This window comes from Nannospalax galili, unplaced genomic scaffold, assembly GCF_000622305.1.
Source record: "Nannospalax galili isolate Female #2095 unplaced genomic scaffold, S.galili_v1.0 scaffold898, whole genome shotgun sequence".
Taxonomy (NCBI): Eukaryota; Metazoa; Chordata; class Mammalia; order Rodentia; family Spalacidae; genus Nannospalax; species Nannospalax galili.
The window spans coordinates 1,678,173-1,697,967 of record NW_008342399.1 but is presented as its reverse complement, the minus strand read 5'-3'; the positions used below and the strand labels follow the sequence as shown (position 1 = coordinate 1,697,967).

The window sequence follows — 19,795 nt, the reverse complement described above, 5'->3', positions numbered from 1 at the left end:
TATTTTATTTTTATTTATTTTTTTTGTGTGTGTGTATGTGTGTGTGTGTGTGTGTGTGTGTGTGTGTGTGTGTGTGTGTGTGTATGGGCATGCCACAGAGAGTATGTTGGTCAGAAGACAGCTTGAGGGAGTTCGTTCTTTGCTTTCACCATGTGAGTCCCAGGGATTTAACTCAGGTTGTCAGGCTTGGCAGTAAGCACCTTTACCTCCTGAGCCTTCTAACTAGCCCTTATTTTTATTTTTAATTAATTAAGTAGCTAATTTTTGAGATAGGCTTTTACTGTATAATGCAGGCTGATCTTGAATTGCAGATACTCTTGCTTCAGTTTTCCTCAGTGACAGGATTTCCTCAGTGACAGGATACTTAGAAAACATAATTTTTAAAGCCAGTCCAAAATCAAATTTTTGGATCCTTTACCAGAGAAAAAACATGAATGGCAAAGAAGCACATAAGTTAGATGCAGAACTTCAGTTATTATTAAGCCACGCAAATTAAAACTACAGTAAGATATCTTTTAATCTGTACAAAGTACAAATGTTGTTGCTTTGGAAATTCTTATTTTTTAATGACCTATTTTGGGCACTGTTAATGCTTCTCACATCATTTAACTCTCAATGATGTTGAGAAACTATAGCATTAAGTCAACTGCGTGCTTGTTATAAATCTAGATTCATATGATTCCCCAGGGTTTTTTGCGCAGGATAGCTGGAAAAGCCCAGTCTAGACTTACTGAATGTCTGACAGTAACTCCAGTGTCCTCTACAACTATAATTCTTCAAGTGTCATTCTAGGATCATCAAGTGCAGATTCCCAAGTACCACTCCAGACCTGGATAGGACACTTTGGAGATGTAGCCTAGAGATGTGTGGTTTTACAAGGTCTCCAGGTAGTCATAACCTTGAGATAGTTGAGAACCATTGTAGTAGGATTTTCTGATGGCCAGTTGGGATTTGAAACTACAAAATTAAGGAAATTATTTCTATAAGTTTGTATTAGTTCTTTTTCTGTGGCTGTGATAAAACAACATGACCCAGGCAACTTATAGAAGGAAGAGTTAATTTGTGCTTACAGTTCCAGGAGTAAGAGTCCATCATGGCAGGGGAGGCATGGTGGCAAAGGTGGCCAAAGCAGAAAGCTGAGCAATTGGTCACATCTTCAAGCAGATACAGGAAGCAGAGAGTACTGGAAATCCAGCAAGGCTTAGGAACTCTTAAAGCCCCAGTGATGTGCTTCCTCCATCAACGAGAAGGAAAAAAAAAAAAAAAAAAGCCTCCTGAAGCAGCAACACCAGCTGGGGATGAAAATGTCCAAATATTTGGAGCCTGTGGGGGACATTCTCATTCAAACCATCACAAAGTCCTTTACTAAAATAGATACCCTTGAAGTAAAACATCATTGATGTAGTTTTAAGTGATTTAGTGAAAGAAAAAAAAGAAGGTATGTGGGTGTATGACAGAAGATATTGCTAAGCATTCTATAAATGATGTAAATGAATGAACCTGCATTCAAGAAGAGTTATTAACTAGCTAGGAGCCAAGTGATAGAACCCTTTGACTTTTATATATTCCACAAATTGGAGTTTGATGCTCTTTTGTTGTAGGTTTGCCTGGGAATCTGGGAATGTGGCTTTTGTGCATTCCACAAGCCCAGGAGCAAGCTTGAAAATGAGTGTTAGTCATACATCTCTCTCTCTTTCCTTCTCTCCACCTAACACACACACACACACACACCAGGAGCAAGCTTGAAAATGAGTGTTAGTCATACATCTCTCTCTCTTTCCTTCTCTCCACCTAACACACACACACACACACACCAGAAGGAAGCTTGAAAATGAGTGTTAGTCATACATCTCTCTCTCTTTCCTTCTCTCCACCTAACACACATACACACACACACACACACACACACACACACACACACACACACCCTTCATTAGACTTTCAATGTTATTTTTGAATGTGCTTGTATAATTTGCCCTGACTCTAATTAGAATCACATATTCTGTAGGTTTAGTTGGGGATATGCAGAATCATACTTGATTTGAATAACCCTGGCATACTGAATTTTGACTCAGTTTTAATGTTATAAAGTTGTACTTTTGCTCTGTTGATGGCTTGATATTGAGTGTTGATTCTAATGCAGTGTGAAGTATTAAATGTTTTACTTTTTTTTCTCTTTTTCTGATCTTTTTGAGACAGGGTCTCCCTGTAACTCCAGCTGGCCTGGAACTCACAGAGATTTGCCTGCCTCTGCCTCTTGCCTCTGCCTCTGCCTCTGCCTCTGCCTCTGCCTCTGCCTCTGCCTCTGCCTCTGCCTCTGCCTCTGCCTCTGCCTCTGCCTCTGCCTCTGCCTCTGCCTCTGCCTCTGCCTCTGCCTCTGCCTCTGCCTCTGCCTCTGCCTCTGCCTCTGCCTCTGCCTCTGCCTCTGCCTCTGCCTCTGCCTCTGCCTCTGCCTCTGCCTCTGCCTCTGCCTCTGCCTCTGCCTCTGCCTCTGCCTCTGCCTCTGCCTCTGCCTCTGCCTCTGCCTCTGCCTCTGCCTCTGCCTCTGCCTCTGCCTCTGCCTCTGCCTCTGCCTCTGCCTCTGCCTCTGCCTCTGCCTCTGCCTCTGCCTCTGCCTCTGCCTCTGCCTCTGCCTCTGCCTCTGCCTCTGCCTCTGCCTCTGCCTCTGCCTCTGCCTCTGCCTCTGCCTCTGCCTCTGCCTCTGCCTCTGCCTCTGCCTCTGCCTCTGCCTCTGCCTCTGCCTCTGCCTCTGCCTCTGCCTCTGCCTCTGCCTCTGCCTCTGCCTCTGCCTCTGCCTCTGCCTCTGCCTCTGCCTCTGCCTCTGCCTCTGCCTCTGCCTCTGCCTCTGCCTCTGCCTCTGCCTCTGCCTCTGCCTCTGCCTCTGCCTCTGCCTCTGCCTCTGCCTCTGCCTCTGCCTCTGCCTCTGCCTCTGCCTCTGCCTCTGCCTCTGCCTCTGCCTCTGCCTCTGCCTCTGCCTCTGCCTCTGCCTCTGCCTCTGCCTCTGCCTCTGCCTCTGCCTCTGCCTCTGCCTCTGCCTCTGCCTCTGCCTCTGCCTCTGCCTCTGCCTCTGCCTCTGCCTCTGCCTCTGCCTCTGCCTCTGCCTCTGCCTCTGCCTCTGCCTCTGCCTCTGCCTCTGCCTCTGCCTCTGCCTCTGCCTCTGCCTCTGCCTCTGCCTCTGCCTCTGCCTCTGCCTCTGCCTCTGCCTCTGCCTCTGCCTCTGCCTCTGCCTCTGCCTCTGCCTCTGCCTCTGCCTCTGCCTCTGCCTCTGCCTCTGCCTCTGCCTCTGCCTCTGCCTCTGCCTCTGCCTCTGCCTCTGCCTCTGCCTCTGCCTCTGCCTCTGCCTCTGCCTCTGCCTCTGCCTCTGCCTCTGCCTCTGCCTCTGCCTCTGCCTCTGCCTCTGCCTCTGCCTCTGCCTCTGCCTCTGCCTCTGCCTCTGCCTCTGCCTCTGCCTCTGCCTCTGCCTCTGCCTCTGCCTCTGCCTCTGCCTCTGCCTCTGCCTCTGCCTCTGCCTCTGCCTCTGCCTCTGCCTCTGCCTCTGCCTCTGCCTCTGCCTCTGCCTCTGCCTCTGCCTCTGCCTCTGCCTCTGCCTCTGCCTCTGCCTCTGCCTCTGCCTCTGCCTCTGCCTCTGCCTCTGCCTCTGCCTCTGCCTCTGCCTCTGCCTCTGCCTCTGCCTCTGCCTCTGCCTCTGCCTCTGCCTCTGCCTCTGCCTCTGCCTCTGCCTCTGCCTCTGCCTCTGCCTCTGCCTCTGCCTCTGCCTCTGCCTCTGCCTCTGCCTCTGCCTCTGCCTCTGCCTCTGCCTCTGCCTCTGCCTCTGCCTCTGCCTCTGCCTCTGCCTCTGCCTCTGCCTCTGCCTCTGCCTCTGCCTCTGCCTCTGCCTCTGCCTCTGCCTCTGCCTCTGCCTCTGCCTCTGCCTCTGCCTCTGCCTCTGCCTCTGCCTCTGCCTCTGCCTCTGCCTCTGCCTCTGCCTCTGCCTCTGCCTCTGCCTCTGCCTCTGCCTCTGCCTCTGCCTCTGCCTCTGCCTCTGCCTCTGCCTCTGCCTCTGCCTCTGCCTCTGCCTCTGCCTCTGCCTCTGCCTCTGCCTCTGCCTCTGCCTCTGCCTCTGCCTCTGCCTCTGCCTCTGCCTCTGCCTCTGCCTCTGCCTCTGCCTCTGCCTCTGCCTCTGCCTCTGCCTCTGCCTCTGCCTCTGCCTCTGCCTCTGCCTCTGCCTCTGCCTCTGCCTCTGCCTCTGCCTCTGCCTCTGCCTCTGCCTCTGCCTCTGCCTCTGCCTCTGCCTCTGCCTCTGCCTCTGCCTCTGCCTCTGCCTCTGCCTCTGCCTCTGCCTCTGCCTCTGCCTCTGCCTCTGCCTCTGCCTCTGCCTCTGCCTCTGCCTCTGCCTCTGCCTCTGCCTCTGCCTCTGCCTCTGCCTCTGCCTCTGCCTCTGCCTCTGCCTCTGCCTCTGCCTCTGCCTCTGCCTCTGCCTCTGCCTCTGCCTCTGCCTCTGCCTCTGCCTCTGCCTCTGCCTCTGCCTCTGCCTCTGCCTCTGCCTCTGCCTCTGCCTCTGCCTCTGCCTCTGCCTCTGCCTCTGCCTCTGCCTCTGCCTCTGCCTCTGCCTCTGCCTCTGCCTCTGCCTCTGCCTCTGCCTCTGCCTCTGCCTCTGCCTCTGCCTCTGCCTCTGCCTCTGCCTCTGCCTCTGCCTCTGCCTCTGCCTCTGCCTCTGCCTCTGCCTCTGCCTCTGCCTCTGCCTCTGCCTCTGCCTCTGCCTCTGCCTCTGCCTCTGCCTCTGCCTCTGCCTCTGCCTCTGCCTCCTGAGTGCTGGGTCTAAAGGTGTGTGCCACCATGCCCAGCAAATATTTCACATATTTTATATTCAACCTCATTCAGAAAAACATTTATGATTAAAGATTAATAGTAAGTTTGCTTTTCCTCTTGTAATATTTCTTAAAAGTTTTGGTCCATATTAGGTTGGGTGAATTCATTAGGTTGATGACTTTTTTATAGCAGTAATTTATTTCTATTTCCTAACTAAAACATTATATTTAAGATGTTTTGCTTTGAATCACTGGCATTTTGCAGTGTTCTCTGATGAGTTGAACTCATAGTGGCATTTTTAGAGTGTGTGTGATAAGATGTCTAGAGAGAAACAAATGGTTTTACTTACTTTTATACTATCTCAATTGCTCTTGTGACCATGCATAAAATCCAAGTGCTAAGAGCAGTTATTTATTTTGACAACAGAATTGTGTGTAAAGCAGCTGAAATTCCATTTGTAGCAAACTAGTAATTAAGAATCTTACTCTGGCTTTAATACTGTCAAGAAAATAACTTGTTTTATGATTAAATAGCAGAGTGATAGGCAGTGGATTGCATTTGAGGGAGATGCTGAATATACTTAACAATTATGAAACAATCCAGAATTGACGTGCTACTACAGGGGTCAGACTGTGCTGATATCCAGCTGAGCTGTCAACTGGCACTGAGCCGGGCACGCAAAGCCCAGCTATGTGAAGGAGCATGTGCCATTTGAAAAAGAACATCTTCCTGTACATGATTTAAATTTTGTATGAGGAGTCTATTAGTTTCATTATGCTAGGAACTATTGACATTTCTGTCTTCAATGAAAAGTTTATGTGGATGGTACTCAAGCATTTGTATATATTCTTTGATTTAAAATGATTGGCATTTTATTTTGCAAAAAATGTTTGTCATTTTGAATATGGACACATACTTTGGAATTGATTTTTGAGTTGTTTAGAAAAAGTAGAGGAAATTCAATCAAGATATGTCTTATGTCTCATGAGAGTTTGTAAAGAAAAGTGTAGAAGTTTTAAAAAAGTAATTGGTATTACTGATTTACTGGATGCCTTTAATATTTTCATATATGAAATCATCCAAAGGTCTTAAAGCATTTTTTTCTATATATAACATATTCACTGATAATGTTTGATTTTTTTGACATTTCTGTTATGTTTTTATCTTTCTCTCCTGGTTTAGCATAAGCTCATACCCTAGAGATTCTGTATATAGTTACTGAATAAATTAGAAGCTGGGTACTTTGGAAATATTTGAATAACCACATTTCTGGTTACCTTGTTTGGGTAATCTTTTTCTCAGATTTATTTGGCATATCTTTGTATTTTCTCAAACTTTACTTGTACTTAGAAAAGTCAGTAGCACTTGGGCTGTTGATTACTGAGGTAGAGTTTTCATTCTTGGTCATTTATAGACCAAACAAGAAATGCTGATTCATGAGATGTGCATACTTCATTTCCTTTAGTATATATTTTATTTTTCAAATTATGTGTCTGTTTGTGTTGCTTTGTGCACGTGCTCTCAGTGCTGGAGTTACAGGCAGTTCTGAACCGCTGACGTGGCTTCTGGGACTTGAACTCGGGTCCTTTGGAAGAGCAGTACACAATTGCTAAGCTATCTCCCCAGACCCATACTTCAATTCTTTTCCTATATTGACCTTCTTTGCCTGTTTGTCTGTTTTCATCTCATTGTAACTTGATAGCAGATCTCTAAAAGATTTCTAAGAATAAGCTCAAAGCCCTTTTATTAAAAGATTTCTTAATTAACATATATGTAGTGTGAATATGTATAAACTCCTTCCATTTCCAATTGGGTCATTTTTTAAAACCTTTTTAAAGCCCCTTTTGAGTGAAAGTGATAAGTAGTTTCTTAGACATGTGATACAGAATAATGGTATGGAAATAAAGATGCTGAAATGAATTAGGACTTTATGGGCTCCCTTTTATGGACTACTTGGTTATTATGCTTATCGGAGAATGGTAAGCTGTTTGATTTGAACAGAAATTAGGACCAACTAGAAATAAACCTTAGTTTGGGGCAGGAGAGAGAAAGAAAGACAATGTTTTTAGAAAGCCTATGTTTTTAGATTTTTATTTTATTTTATTTTTTTGAGACAGGGTCTCCCTGTAACCCCAACTGGCCTGGAACTCACTGTGTAGATCAGGCTGGCCTTAAACTCACAGAGATTCACCTGCTTCTGCCTCCTACATGCTGAGATTAAGGGTGTGAGCTTCCAGTGTTTTTAGATTATTTTACAGAGAAATACTTGGATTAACCAGTGGTTTTCTTTCATAATTGAGAGATCAACAAGAACTTTGGTCAACAGTTTGCACATAGTTACACTTAAGCATCACATCTCAGAAGAATGAATAAGGAAATCTATCATTCTCTCTTTACTTCAGTCTCTATTTGTTAATTTCTTAATAATGTAGGTAATGTTAGGTGCCACTGATAAATATTATTTCATAAATACCCTTATGTTGACTAGCATAGCACTTGAGTGAGAGAGAATTTTTTAGTCTGATGTTTAGCAGTAGGACATTTTAGTAGGAGAATAATTCAGAGTTTTTTGTTGTTGCTTTCTATCCACCTAAGCAGTTTGGTATTTCTCATATGAAAGCATTCATTATTTTAAAATAATGAGTGTATTGCTTGTGTGTGTGTAAGTGCACCCGTGTTGTGCAGTGCCCATGGAGGTCAGAAGAGGGTGTTGGATCCCTTAGAACTGTAGTTATAGACTGTTGTTAGTTGCCAGGTGGGTGCTGGGAACTGCACCTGAGTCTTCTGCAAGAGCAGCCAATGCTATTAACCATTGAGCCATTTCTTCAACCCTGGATTCTTTATGACGTAGAAAGCTAGTCTGCAGCTCGGTCATTTCAGGGCTATTTTAATTTTTTTCTGACTGAATTCTACTTTACCATTTACTGTTCTATAGTATATCCCTCTTACTAGTACTAAATTAATTTTTCTGTAAGACTGCATACACACACACACACAGTCTTGGCAAGACCATCTTGTGTGTGGTGTGTTTCATATAAAAAAAAAAAAAACTTTCCATTTGCCTGCAATTACAGTTCAAATTTTTTGACCTTCTAATACAATTAGATATCTGGATTATAATCCTGGGGTGACCACCTAGTTAGCACGTGATTATTTATTCAACAGGAATTTACTGAAGACTTAAGTGTTTGCCTGGCATTATTCTAGGAATTGAGAGTAGAATAGAGAATTGGACAGATGAGGCACCAAGCTTACATTCTAGTAGTATTTACTGTATTGTTCTTCTTTTCCCATTAGTATAGCCAAGGATTCAGCACCTGCTTCTTACTATGTTTATTTTCTCCCATTAAACTGTGGTGCAAGCTTCTTGAAAGCAGAAGCTATATATGTCTCTAGTTCCATGGTGTCACATATAAAAAATTTTCAGTAATAAGATCCTAATGGACTAGTCTTAGTTTTAAAATTTTAATTTGTTTGTGCGTATGTGTATATGTGTGTATACAGGTGTAAAAGCATATATCCCATGGTGCATGTGTGAAGGTTAGAGAACAACTTGCCAGGAATCAGTTCTCTTTTCCACCTTGAGGATTCAAGGGATCAAATCTAGGTGATCAGTCTTGCTGGCAAGCACCTTTACCTGCTGAGCCATCTCACTGGCCCTTAGGTTTTCAGTTAGGATTATTTGACTAAAAGTTATTACTGAGGAGCTAGAGAGATGATTCCATGGTTTCAGCTTTTGCAAAGAATCTAGGATCAGTTCTCAGCACCTGTCTGTAACGCCAGTTCTAGGGGATCTGACACCCTCTTTTGGCCCCTGTGGGTACCAATCATTCATATGCAGGCAAAACACTCATACACATAAAATAAATCTTAAAATTAGTACTAGGGCCAGTGAGATGACTCAGCAGATAGAAGCATTCACTTGCCATATAAACCTGATAAAACTGAGTTTGGTCCTTGGGACCTAGGGTAAAAGGAGAGCATCTATTCCTGAAAGTCGTCCTTTGACCTCCATGTGTGTGCTTCTGCATGTGTTTGCTCATTCTCTTTGTATCTCTCTGTCTCATGTAAAATAATAATAGTCATCATAAATAAAAAAATTTAAAACTCTAGTATTTTAAGTTACTATAAGCACCGGAACACACTATAGGATGATTTTTAAAAAGATGTTTTGTCAGGCTGGCAAGATGATGTAGCAGGTAAAAGCCTGACAACCCTGAGTTCTGTCCCTGGAACCCATGTGAAAAAGTCATATGCAGTGGTGTGAGTCAGTAAGCCGTCCAACAAGCTAGACAAGAGACACTCTACACCATCCAAGTAGAAGGAGAGAACTGACTCCTGGAAGCTGTCCTCTCACTGTATATGTGTGCTGTAGCACATGTGCACTTGAACTTATACACCATATACACACACACACACACACACACACAAAATAATAAATACAATTGAAAAATAAGTTTTTAAAAAGATGTATTGTCGCCGGGCGTGGTGGTACACACCTTTAATCCCAGTACTTGGGAGGCAGAGGCAGGTGGATCCCTGTGAGTTCAAGGCTAGCCTGGTCTACATAGTGAGTTCCAGGACAGCTGGGGTTACAGGGAGACCCTGTCTTAAAAAGACCAAAAAAAAGATGTATTGTCAATTAAATTTTAAAGTTAAAACTGGTTTTAGAAAGACATACTGGGGGGTGAGGTGGCATATACTTTTATTCCCAACACTTGGGAGGCAGAGGCAGGTGGATCTCTGTGAGATCCAGATCAACCTGATTTACATAGCAAATTCCAGGCCAGCTGGGGCTACAGGGAGACCCTGTCTCAAAAACAAGCACCACCATGCCTGGCTATAGAATTAAATAATTTTTTTAAAAAAGAGAAAGACATACTGAATCTCGGCATGGTGGTGCACACCTTTAATCCCAGCACTCAGGAGGCAGAGACAGGTGACTCAGAGAATTTGGGGCCAGTAAGACCCTGCCGTGAATGAATGAATGAATGAATGAATGAATGAGTGAATGAGTGAATGAGTGAATGATGATGAAATTTATCTAGTAATTGTTTTTTAATGCAAATCGTTCTTCTACACAGGCCTTATTGAATTTGAGGAGTGTGACCCTGCTAGTGCAGTTGAAGGTGAGTTAACTATTTGTAATATACTAACTCATGGCAATTAGTGTCTTCTTCCCATTGAACAAATAAAAAAGTGCTGCTAGCCATTGATGTTAGCACAGTGTTAAAATAAATACATTTAGGGGGCTGGAGAGATGGCTTAGGGATTAAGAACACTGGCAGTTCTTGCAGAAGGCCTGGGTTCGAATCCCAGCACCCACACGACAGCTAACAGCTGTCTGTAACTCCAGTTACAGCCTCTTCTGTCTTCCGTGGGCACGACACAGGTGCACTTAACTACATGCAGGCAATATACACATACACATAAAATAAAAATAATAAAATATGTTTTAAAAAAATAAAATATATACATTTAATGGTCCTGGATATTGAACCCAATGCCTCACATGTATTAGGCAAGTGCTCTACCAGTGAGCCACACCCATAGCCTATGATAATTTATTTTAAAAGATGATACATAGAACATATTATTTTAAATATATTATTTTCTCTGTTGACACCAATCTTTTAGTATCGTGAATATGTAACTCATCATTACACATTAATATAAAGTGGTTACTCTGCAGTGGTACTGTTTCATTTATTAATGAGGTTATGCATTAAAGTCAATATCACTACCATTCAAATGGGTGATGAGTAGACTTGGAGAAAATACCCACAACCATCCTGAAACTCTTAGACTGAAACCTGTGATACGGATTGATTTTTGTGTGCTCATGTGTGTTGTGTGCAAATATGAGGACAGAGGTTGACCTTGGAAGTTGTCCTCTGTCACGGTCCACCTTAATTTTTGAGAAAGGTTCTCTCACTGAACTATCAGCTAGCCATTTCAGCTAGACTGGCTGGCAGGCTGACCAGCAAGCCCTCAGGATCTGCTTGTTTTCACTCCCCAGCATCAGGGTTACAGGCACATGCTGCCATGCCTTACTTTTTTATGACTGCTGAGAATCTGAGCTCATGCTTAACATTGCAAGTTCTTTACCCATGGAGCCATCCCCACAGTTCCTGCTTGCCTGCTGTTTTTATTTATGCTTTATTATCTCTTTGTGAGCTATTGAAAATAATCTGAAAGGATCGAAAATAATCTGAAAGGATCATTCTGTTTTCAATTTGTAAAAATAATTTGCTATGCTCTAAAAGTTTTATTGTTGGTTATCAATAGCCCCAAGCCCCCTGCTTGTTATATTTCACTAGCCATTTGAGAAGTAAAAATTATTGTTATTTAAAGTTTTTATAGTAAAGTGTGGATAATAAAAAGTACCTGTACTTTGATTGAAAAAAAAAAAGATAGTGGTTTTTGTTTTCTGTTTTTTGTGGGTTTGTTCATCTTTGTTTTTGAGACAGAGTCTCCCTGTAGCCCCAGCTGTCTTGGAACTCACTATGTAGACCAGGCTGGCCTTAAAAACGCAGAGATCCACCTACCTCTGCCTCCTGAGTGCTGGGCTTAAAGGTGTGTGCCACCATGCCCAACTCTGATAGTTGGTGTTTTTAAAAAAATTTTTTATTCATTATTTTTATTTTATGCATATGACTGTTGTGCCTGAATGTATGTAAGTGCACCTGTGTCGTGCAATGCTCACAGAGATCAGAAGAGGATGTTGGATCTCCTGGAACTGGAGTTACAGATGGTTGTTAGCTGCCATGTGGGTGCTGGGAACTGAACTAGGGTCCTCTGCAAGAGTAGTCAAGTGTTCTTAACTGCTGAGTCATCTTTCCAGCCCTCAAGAATTGGTTTTTAAAATATTATAATATGCTATACAGCTGCATCATTTACAGCCTAAACTTTGTCTGACACTGGATTTTTATTTATTTATTTTTTTAAAAAAATTTATTTTATGTGTATGAGTATATTGCCTGCATGTATATAAGTGCACCCATGTCGTGCAATGCCTGTGGAGGACAGAAGAGGCCATCAGATTTCCTGGAACTGGAGTTTCAGACAGTTGTTAGCTACCATGTGGGTGCTGGGATTTGAACCTGGATCTTCTACAAAGAATAATCAGTGTTCTTAACTGCTGAGCCCCCTGACACAGTTAGGTTTTTAAATTTTTTTTTTTATTCTGAGATAAGAAAAGCAAAACTTGCAGCCGGGCATGGTGGTGCATGCCTTTAGTCCCAGTGCTGGGGGTGGGGGTGGGGCCGCAGACACAGGCAGATCTCTGTGAGTTCAAGGCCAGCCTGGTCTACATAGTGATCCAGGCCAGCTGGAGTTACAGGGAGACCCTATCTCACCACCCCCAAAAAAGGCAAAACCTGGGGTGAGAACGTAGCTCAGTCTGTAAAGTGCTTTCTGTGTACACTTGAGGACTCAAGTTTGATCTCTAATACCCATGTAAATGCTCTGTGCTGGAGAGGCAGAGGTAGGAGGATCCCTGTGCCTTGCTGGCCAGCCAATCTAGCCTAATTGGTGAGCTCCAGGTTCAGTGAAAAGACCTATATCCAACATCAACCTCTGGCCTCTACACATGTGAATGCACACCTTCACATGCACGCGCATATGCACACCACACACACACACACACACACACACACACACACACACATCTATTGAGCAAAACCCTTGTGTTTTCTCATTAGTGAAGTGAGGGGTTCTTAGGTGATCCAGGTCTCATTGTTTACTTTTTTTTTTTTTTTAAGATTTTAAAAAAATTACATGTATTTGTGTGTGTCTGTGTATGGGTATGTGCACATGAGTGCAAGTGCCTAAAGACACTCCCCTTGGAGCTGGAGTTAGAGGTGGTTGTTAGCCACCTGATATGATAGCTGGGAAAACACAGGTCCTCTGGAAGGGCAGTACATGCTCTTAACTGCTGAATCATTTCTCTAGTCCATACTGCTTACTTCTTAAAGAGTAAGCAGCTAATAAAGTTTAAGTGGTGGATTCTTTTGTTGTTGTTTTGGCTTGGTTTTGCTTTGGTGGTTTTTTTGAGACAGTGTCTCACTGCTGCTTTGAACTCACTATATAGACCAGACCAGCCTCGTACTCACAGAGGTCCACCTCCACCCACCCCACCACCCCCACTTAAAGATGTATACAACCACACCCCACTAAGTGTTGAATTCTTTAAACAGTGACTAGCACCACTGACCTTTAAAATGGCTCACCCTATAAGAAAATGAACTGACATATTGCAAAGAACAAAGACAATTTTTCTGCTCAGTTATGGTTGAATCTGTTCATAACATTTTGTAAAAGTAGCACAGGGATACAAAAATGCTATATTCCACATTTTTCATATCATACTTCCTGTGGATCTTTTCATTTTTCCCTCCTTCAGTTATGCATTTACATCAGATAAAACAACTCTTTTCAACAGATTAAATACAAAAGCAAATAGAATCCATCAAGCATCTATTATGCTAGACATTGAAGACCTTTGCAAACAAAACCACAACAGGTGGTGAGGACGTGTGCACCACATTTATATTTTGTAATGGTCTAGCCAAGGAACATGACTTACATTTATAAAAAATCTGATATAATGAGTGATGTACATTTTTTGAGTTAGTTACTATCTCCATATGCTTATTTTACCTGAGGTTACATAGGGAATATTTACCAGAAGAAAAGAGAATTTTATTAGATGAATGCTCTATAATCTTTTCATGAATAATAAACCATATATTAACATAAAAATCTCAACAGACTGTGGACTTACTTTGCAGACTTTAGTGATTAATACTTTTATCTTGTTCTTTGTTCATTCATTGGTTTTTTTTGGGGGGGGGGAGAGTTTTGCCATGTATCCCAGCCTATTCACAAACTCACAGTCCTCCTGCCTCAGCTTCCTGAGTGCTAGGATTATAGATGTACACCATTCCTCCAGATGCTTTTCTTTCTTTCAATGACAGTTTGCATCAACAATTATGAAACAATTGAGTATTTTTGTTTTATGTACTTTCCAAGAACAGTTACGTTTCTGTAACAATGTACATTTATCTTAAAGGTATAAAACCAAGGAAAAGAAAAACCTTTGCTTTGCCAGGAATAATTAAAAAAGAAAAGGATGCAGAATCTGTGTAAGTATTTTAAATATTGCCCAAAATCTTTTTGTTCTTTATAAGTGATTAAGAATTGTTTTAAATTTTGAAACTCTTTTTTGGTCTGCTTGAGACAGGGTCTCCCTGTAGCCCCAGCTGGCCTGGATTTGCTATGGAGACCAGGCTGGCCTTGAACTCACAGAGGTCCGCCTGCCTCTGCCTCCCAGTGCTGGGATTAAAGGTGTGCGCCACCACGCCTGGCTAATTTTGAAACTTTTTGATACTATTCAAAGTATATATCCAAACTGGAAAAAAAAAAAAAACTTTCAGAATTACTGGATTTACCATTTTTCTCTGGTTTTAGTTCACAGTATTAACTTTTTTTATTAATTACTTTAAAATTTGAAAACATACATTATTTTTTATAAAATGATATATAGTTTTAGAAATTTAACAGAAATATAGAGAAAAATTAAAAAATATACCAATATTACATAAGGGAAAACCTCTGATCAACTATTTGATGAAATGCCTCTAGACAATTATCACACATTATGTGATATATATAGCTAAATACATCTACATCAATGGAAAGTGTTAAATGGGAAAGGGCTAATATATTATACAGTTTGTTTTATAGTACTTTGTTTTTAGATGGAGTATTTGGTCTACTGATAAGTCTGATTTACTTTACAAAAATTAAATTAGTATATAAAGAGTATATAAGAAATATGTTTAAAAAAAGAAATATGTAAGAAATCAGGCTTGTATTAGCTACATAAAATTTTCTACCTTGGCTATACAGTATATGTACTTGGAATATTAAAATGAGGACATGTGTGCTACCTCAGATTCATGTTAGATCAGTTAAATCAGATTCTCTGGGCATGAGGGCTCAGCATTATTTTTGTTCTCTTTTGTTTTAAGCAGCCTATGTGATTCCCAATACAAGCTAATGGCTGAGAAACTGTGATTAGTCAGAGATAAAATAAAGGAATCTTTCTTTCCATAATTAGTCTGTTTAGACTAAAGAGATATTAAAGTTTTGAGTGATTTCTTGGCTTAGTAAGATTTTCTGAAAATTACTTTTAAATTACTACAAGCATAATCAGTATAACTCATGAGATTAATATTTTGATGGGCACTCATTTTTATTATAAAGGTGTAATCTGTGCTTGGGTGTTCTTGCCTTTTACCTAGTTATATGCCTGTTAGCTGAGTTCTGAAGTTTTTAAGCTGTTCTTAATACCTGTCTGTTCTCCTTCCCACCCAGGTGGTATTTGATTTAAAAATTAAGCCAATTGCAAAGTGATTTGTAACTATGGTTACCCTCTCTTCAGCAAATGTCTTTCTTGAAGATCTGTGAAGGGAGTATTTTGCTGAGATGGAATCTAATTTCTTTCTTTTCATAATACTAGAATTACACATTGAAGTTTAAATAGTTGATTTGGAGGTAGGAAATCTTCATCTCCTCTCTTAGTGGTACTGTTTCCCACTGTTCACTTACTGAGTTAAGTTAGTTGTTGTTGTTGGGGTGTGTATTTGTGTGTGTATTTTGAGACAGGGTCTCTCTGTAGCCCCAGCTGGCTTGGAACTCACTATGTAGACCAGGCTGACCTTGATCTCACAGAGATCTGCCTACCTCTCCCTCCTGATTGCTGGGACTAAAGGCATGCACCACCACGTCTGGCCAAGTTTAGTGTTTTGTTGTTGTTGTTGTTGTGGTTTTTTTTAATGTGTCATGCTCTTGAGACTTGTTTTCATGATTAATAATTTCCAGTATAATCAGTGTCCAGAATATTAGAATCCTTCTCCCAGCACCACCTTTTTTGTAACGTTTCCTCAAAGTATGCCTAGGTCTAGTGTGGTTTAAATTTTGCAGTTTTTTTGTTTGTTTGTTTGTTTGTTTGTTTGAGGCAGGGTCTCCCTGTAGACCCACTAGGCCTGGAATGTACTATGTAGACCAATTGGCCTCACTCTTACAGACTTACAGAGATTCGCCTGCCTCTGCCTCCCAAGTGCTAGGTAGTGCTGGGTCTAAAGTCTTGCTGTACCACCATACCTGGCAAGAAAGTTTTGTTTTGTTTTGTTTAAACCTATTTAAATAGAAAGCTACTAGAGGAGCTGATGAGATAGCTCAGTGACTAAAGACACTTGCCAGGCCTGACAACCTGAGATCAGCCCCGAGGATCCACATGGTAGAAGAAAACTGACCCTGCAGGTTGTCTTCTGACCTCCACACCTGTGCTGCACTCATCCCCCAAATACATTTTTGAAATGGAAAAGCTACTAGAAAGCCTTAGAGAGCCAACAGCTTCACTGATGATTAATGATTTTTTTTTTTTTTTTGGTTTTTTTGAGACAGAGTCTCCCTGTATCCCCAGCTGGCCTTGAACTCACAGAGATCCACCTGCCTCTGCCTCCCGAGTACTAGGACTAAAGGTGTGCGCCACTACACCCGGCAAGAAGTACATTATGTTTTGTCAGATATCCTGGGCATAAGAATGTCTACTTGTGAATTTTAAAATAAATTGGCATATTTTAATGTTCATGATTTAATTCCTATAAATATTTTTATAGAGCTTAAATAATAAGCCATTTAAATACCAAGGTAGGTATCCTAGATATGATACAATTAGCAGATAATTCTAATAATTGAATGTTACTGACACTGTGTTGTTGTTTTTTTAAACAGGGAATGCCCTGATGCAGATTCACTTGTAAGTAAAACTTAGTTACAGACAATTTAAATTAGCTACTTTCATTAGAAAAAAAGCTATCATACTTGAGTTATAATAGTAACCATGTTGTAAATTCACCATTAAAATTATTATTTATTGTCCCAGCTGGCCTGGAACTTACTATGTAGACCAGCCTGACCTTGAACTCACAGAGATCCATTTACCTCTGCCTCTGCCCTCCTAAGTGCTGGGATTAAAGGCATGTGCCACCATGTTCAGCTCCATTAAAATTATTTTTTAACGATGCAGTTTTGGTTTTACATCGTGTGCTTTCCTATTTCTCACTTCGAGAAATGAACATTTTACTTTTAAAATTAGATTTGTGTGCTTTGTCAGTAAGGTTGTTTTTAGGAAATGAGAATTGTTTTTAAAATCTGCATTCTTTAAAAATGTGCTTTTACGGGGCTGGAGAGGTAGCTCAGCGGTTAAGAGCACTGACTGCTCTTGCAGAGGACCCGGGTTCGATTCTCAGCACCCATATGGCAGCTATGAACCGTCCTTAACTCCAGTTCCAAGGGAATCCGAAAACCCTCTTCTGACCTCCGTGGCACTGCACAACACGGGTGAACTCACGTATACGCAGGCTGTACACTCATACACATACAATAAAAATAATAAAAATATTTTTTTAAAAATGTGCTTTTACTAAATTTAGTCCTAGTGCTATTTAAAGACAGCTTATCTTTTCATACATATGGTTTTCACTTAAGAAATTATCATATTAGAAATTATAGCAGCAATAGCTATGGGCAGAATTCTTTCTGTGCTGTTAGTGTTGTTTTTAAGGTTTATTTATATTTTTTGGTTAAATGTGGTTTTGTGTATAAAGGGTGTAGTGCAAGAGTAGATTTGCCAAATTCTGTAGACAGACACACTTTTCAAAATGTTTATTAGACACTGGTTAAGTATAAGAGTTTTAATACTCTTGCTTATTGTTCTTGCTTACATAAGTGTTGCTTTCTTTTGACTCCTAAACATTTTGATCTTTTATGATGTAATGTACCAAAATAAGAAGTAAAAATATTTTGTGAAGCATTGTTTTATGTAATTAACTTAAGCTAGTATTTTTGTTTGATATTTCAGCTTTCAAGTAAGAAAGTTACCATTTGTTAATAAGTTTATATGAAAATTGGAGCTGAAGAGATGACTCAGTGGTTAAGACCATGTAATACTCTTGCAGAGGACCCAAATTCTGTTCCCAGCATCCATATCGGCAGCTCACAACTGCTCGTAACTCCAGTTCCAGAGGATTTGATGCCTTCTGGCCTGCATGGGCTCCTGAATGCATGTAGTACACATAAACTTATGTAGGCATACACACATGCTCATAAATGAAAATAACAAATCTTTAAAATTTCTATATGAAAATTAAGAAATAAAGTTATCGTAAGTGTTGGAGTTAAAAATCATCAGATTGGTTTTGGAGTTACGTTTACCTTACCATATACCTGTTTTATCCCTGGGTTAACTGACAAATGAAGTCAGCATTTGTGTTTTTACATCTACTGTAGTTCCTATCATGTGTTTTATTTTGGAATTACTTAGTTCTAGCGTATATTTATTTGATGGCTGCAAAACTTTAAATGGATCACTTAATATTGCAGGTATATTATATGTACTTAAATATTTTTAATTCAGCTAATTGATACCAGTCTATAATGATCATTATTATTCAATTTTAGATTTTATATGGTAATTATCAGAAGTTAGGAAAGAGCTAAAGAGCTTATGATACTCTAATACCATGTAAGAAGAGATTGGTAGATTTGACTGTATAGAAATGAAAAATCTGTAGTTAGAAATGCACCATAAAGGGTTTTGTATCACCACATTGGCAGAGTGCATTGACAAGATATTTGTAGCAAAAGGCTGGTTACTCTCATTTCTAAAATTTTTACACAAATAATTAAGCAAGTACCTAGTAAGAAGAGTACATAAGATAGAAAGATAGAAACAGTTTTCATCAAAAGAAATACAAATGATAAATAACCACAATGACTACTATTTAGCACTAATACAAAATGAAACCTATACAGAACAGTCTCATTATATTGGCAAAAATGCAGGTATACTCATTCTGTGGTATGTAGTGTTATAAATTGGTACAGTTTGTTTTCTGGATAATTTGGCACTATTTCCCCAAATAAAAAATATACATTCTTCTTTAGCCGGGCGTGGTTGCACATGCCTTTAGTCGCAGCACTCAGGAGGCAGAGGCAGGTGGATCTCTGTGAGTTCAAGGCCCAGCTGGTCTGCATAGTGAGTTCCAGGTCAGCTGGGGCTACAGGGAGACCCTGTCTCAAAAAAAAAAAAAAAATACACATTGTTTTTAACACTAGCTCTCTGCTCAGAATTTACTGTTATGACTGTTCATAAAACTTCTATCTCTGTAGTTGTATATACACATCCTTTTGGTTGGGGCAGATGGAGGAGAACATTTTTTTCAATTTTATGTTAAGAAAACATTATCAAAAACTGGAGCACCCAGATATTCATCAGAATGATAACTGGTAAAGTGAATTATTTATATAGTAGGATGTAACAGAGAATTAGGTTAATCTGTGTGTGCCAATATGGAAAGAACTGATTTAAACAAAGGGTGGTCTTTTAAAATAAATAAAACATGGTTATGGAGGTAGAAGTGTTACCTTCTTTTTTAAAAGAATGATCTACAAAACAGTTAATTGTGGTCACTTTGGGCAGAATGATTATAGTGGTGATCAGCAGGGAAAAAGATATTTAATCTTTATTGTTTCCTTTTATTTATAGCCATTTATCATTGTTTACATATGAACTACTCGTGACTTTATCTTGTTATCTTAAAAAATATCAATAGGCTATTTTGTACGGAAAATACCATTCATTTCTATTCCTTTTTGAATATATATAATTTAAAAAATGAATTTGGGGGGCTAGAGAGATGGCTCAGTGGTTAAGAGCATTGGCTTCTATCAATTCAGTTCCTAGCACCCGCATGGTAGCTAACAACCACCCATAATTCCAATTCCAGGGCATCCCATTGCCCTCTTTTTGCCTCTCTGGGCACCGCACACATTTGTTGCACTTACATGCAGACAATACACTTAGACACATGAAATAAAAATACACCCAAAAGTTAAAACTTTTTTTTTTTGGTCTTTTTGAAACAGGGTCTCCTTG

At 40.7% G+C, this 19,795-nt stretch overlaps 1 protein-coding gene across 2 annotated transcripts in view; it reads left to right on the top strand.

The window, feature by feature from the left end:
- The window catches only part of Fcho2 (FCH domain only 2), a 131,881-nt gene that overhangs the window by 54,611 nt on the left and 57,475 nt on the right, over positions 1-19,795 (top strand). For both annotated transcript variants that reach the window (XM_029566141.1, XM_008838469.1), the window contains exons 9-11: positions 9,873-9,917; positions 13,862-13,934; positions 16,591-16,615. In XM_029566141.1, the coding sequence (XP_029422001.1) occupies positions 9,873-9,917; positions 13,862-13,934; positions 16,591-16,615 (143 nt within the window). The remainder of the gene's footprint in view (positions 1-9,872; positions 9,918-13,861; positions 13,935-16,590; positions 16,616-19,795) is intronic.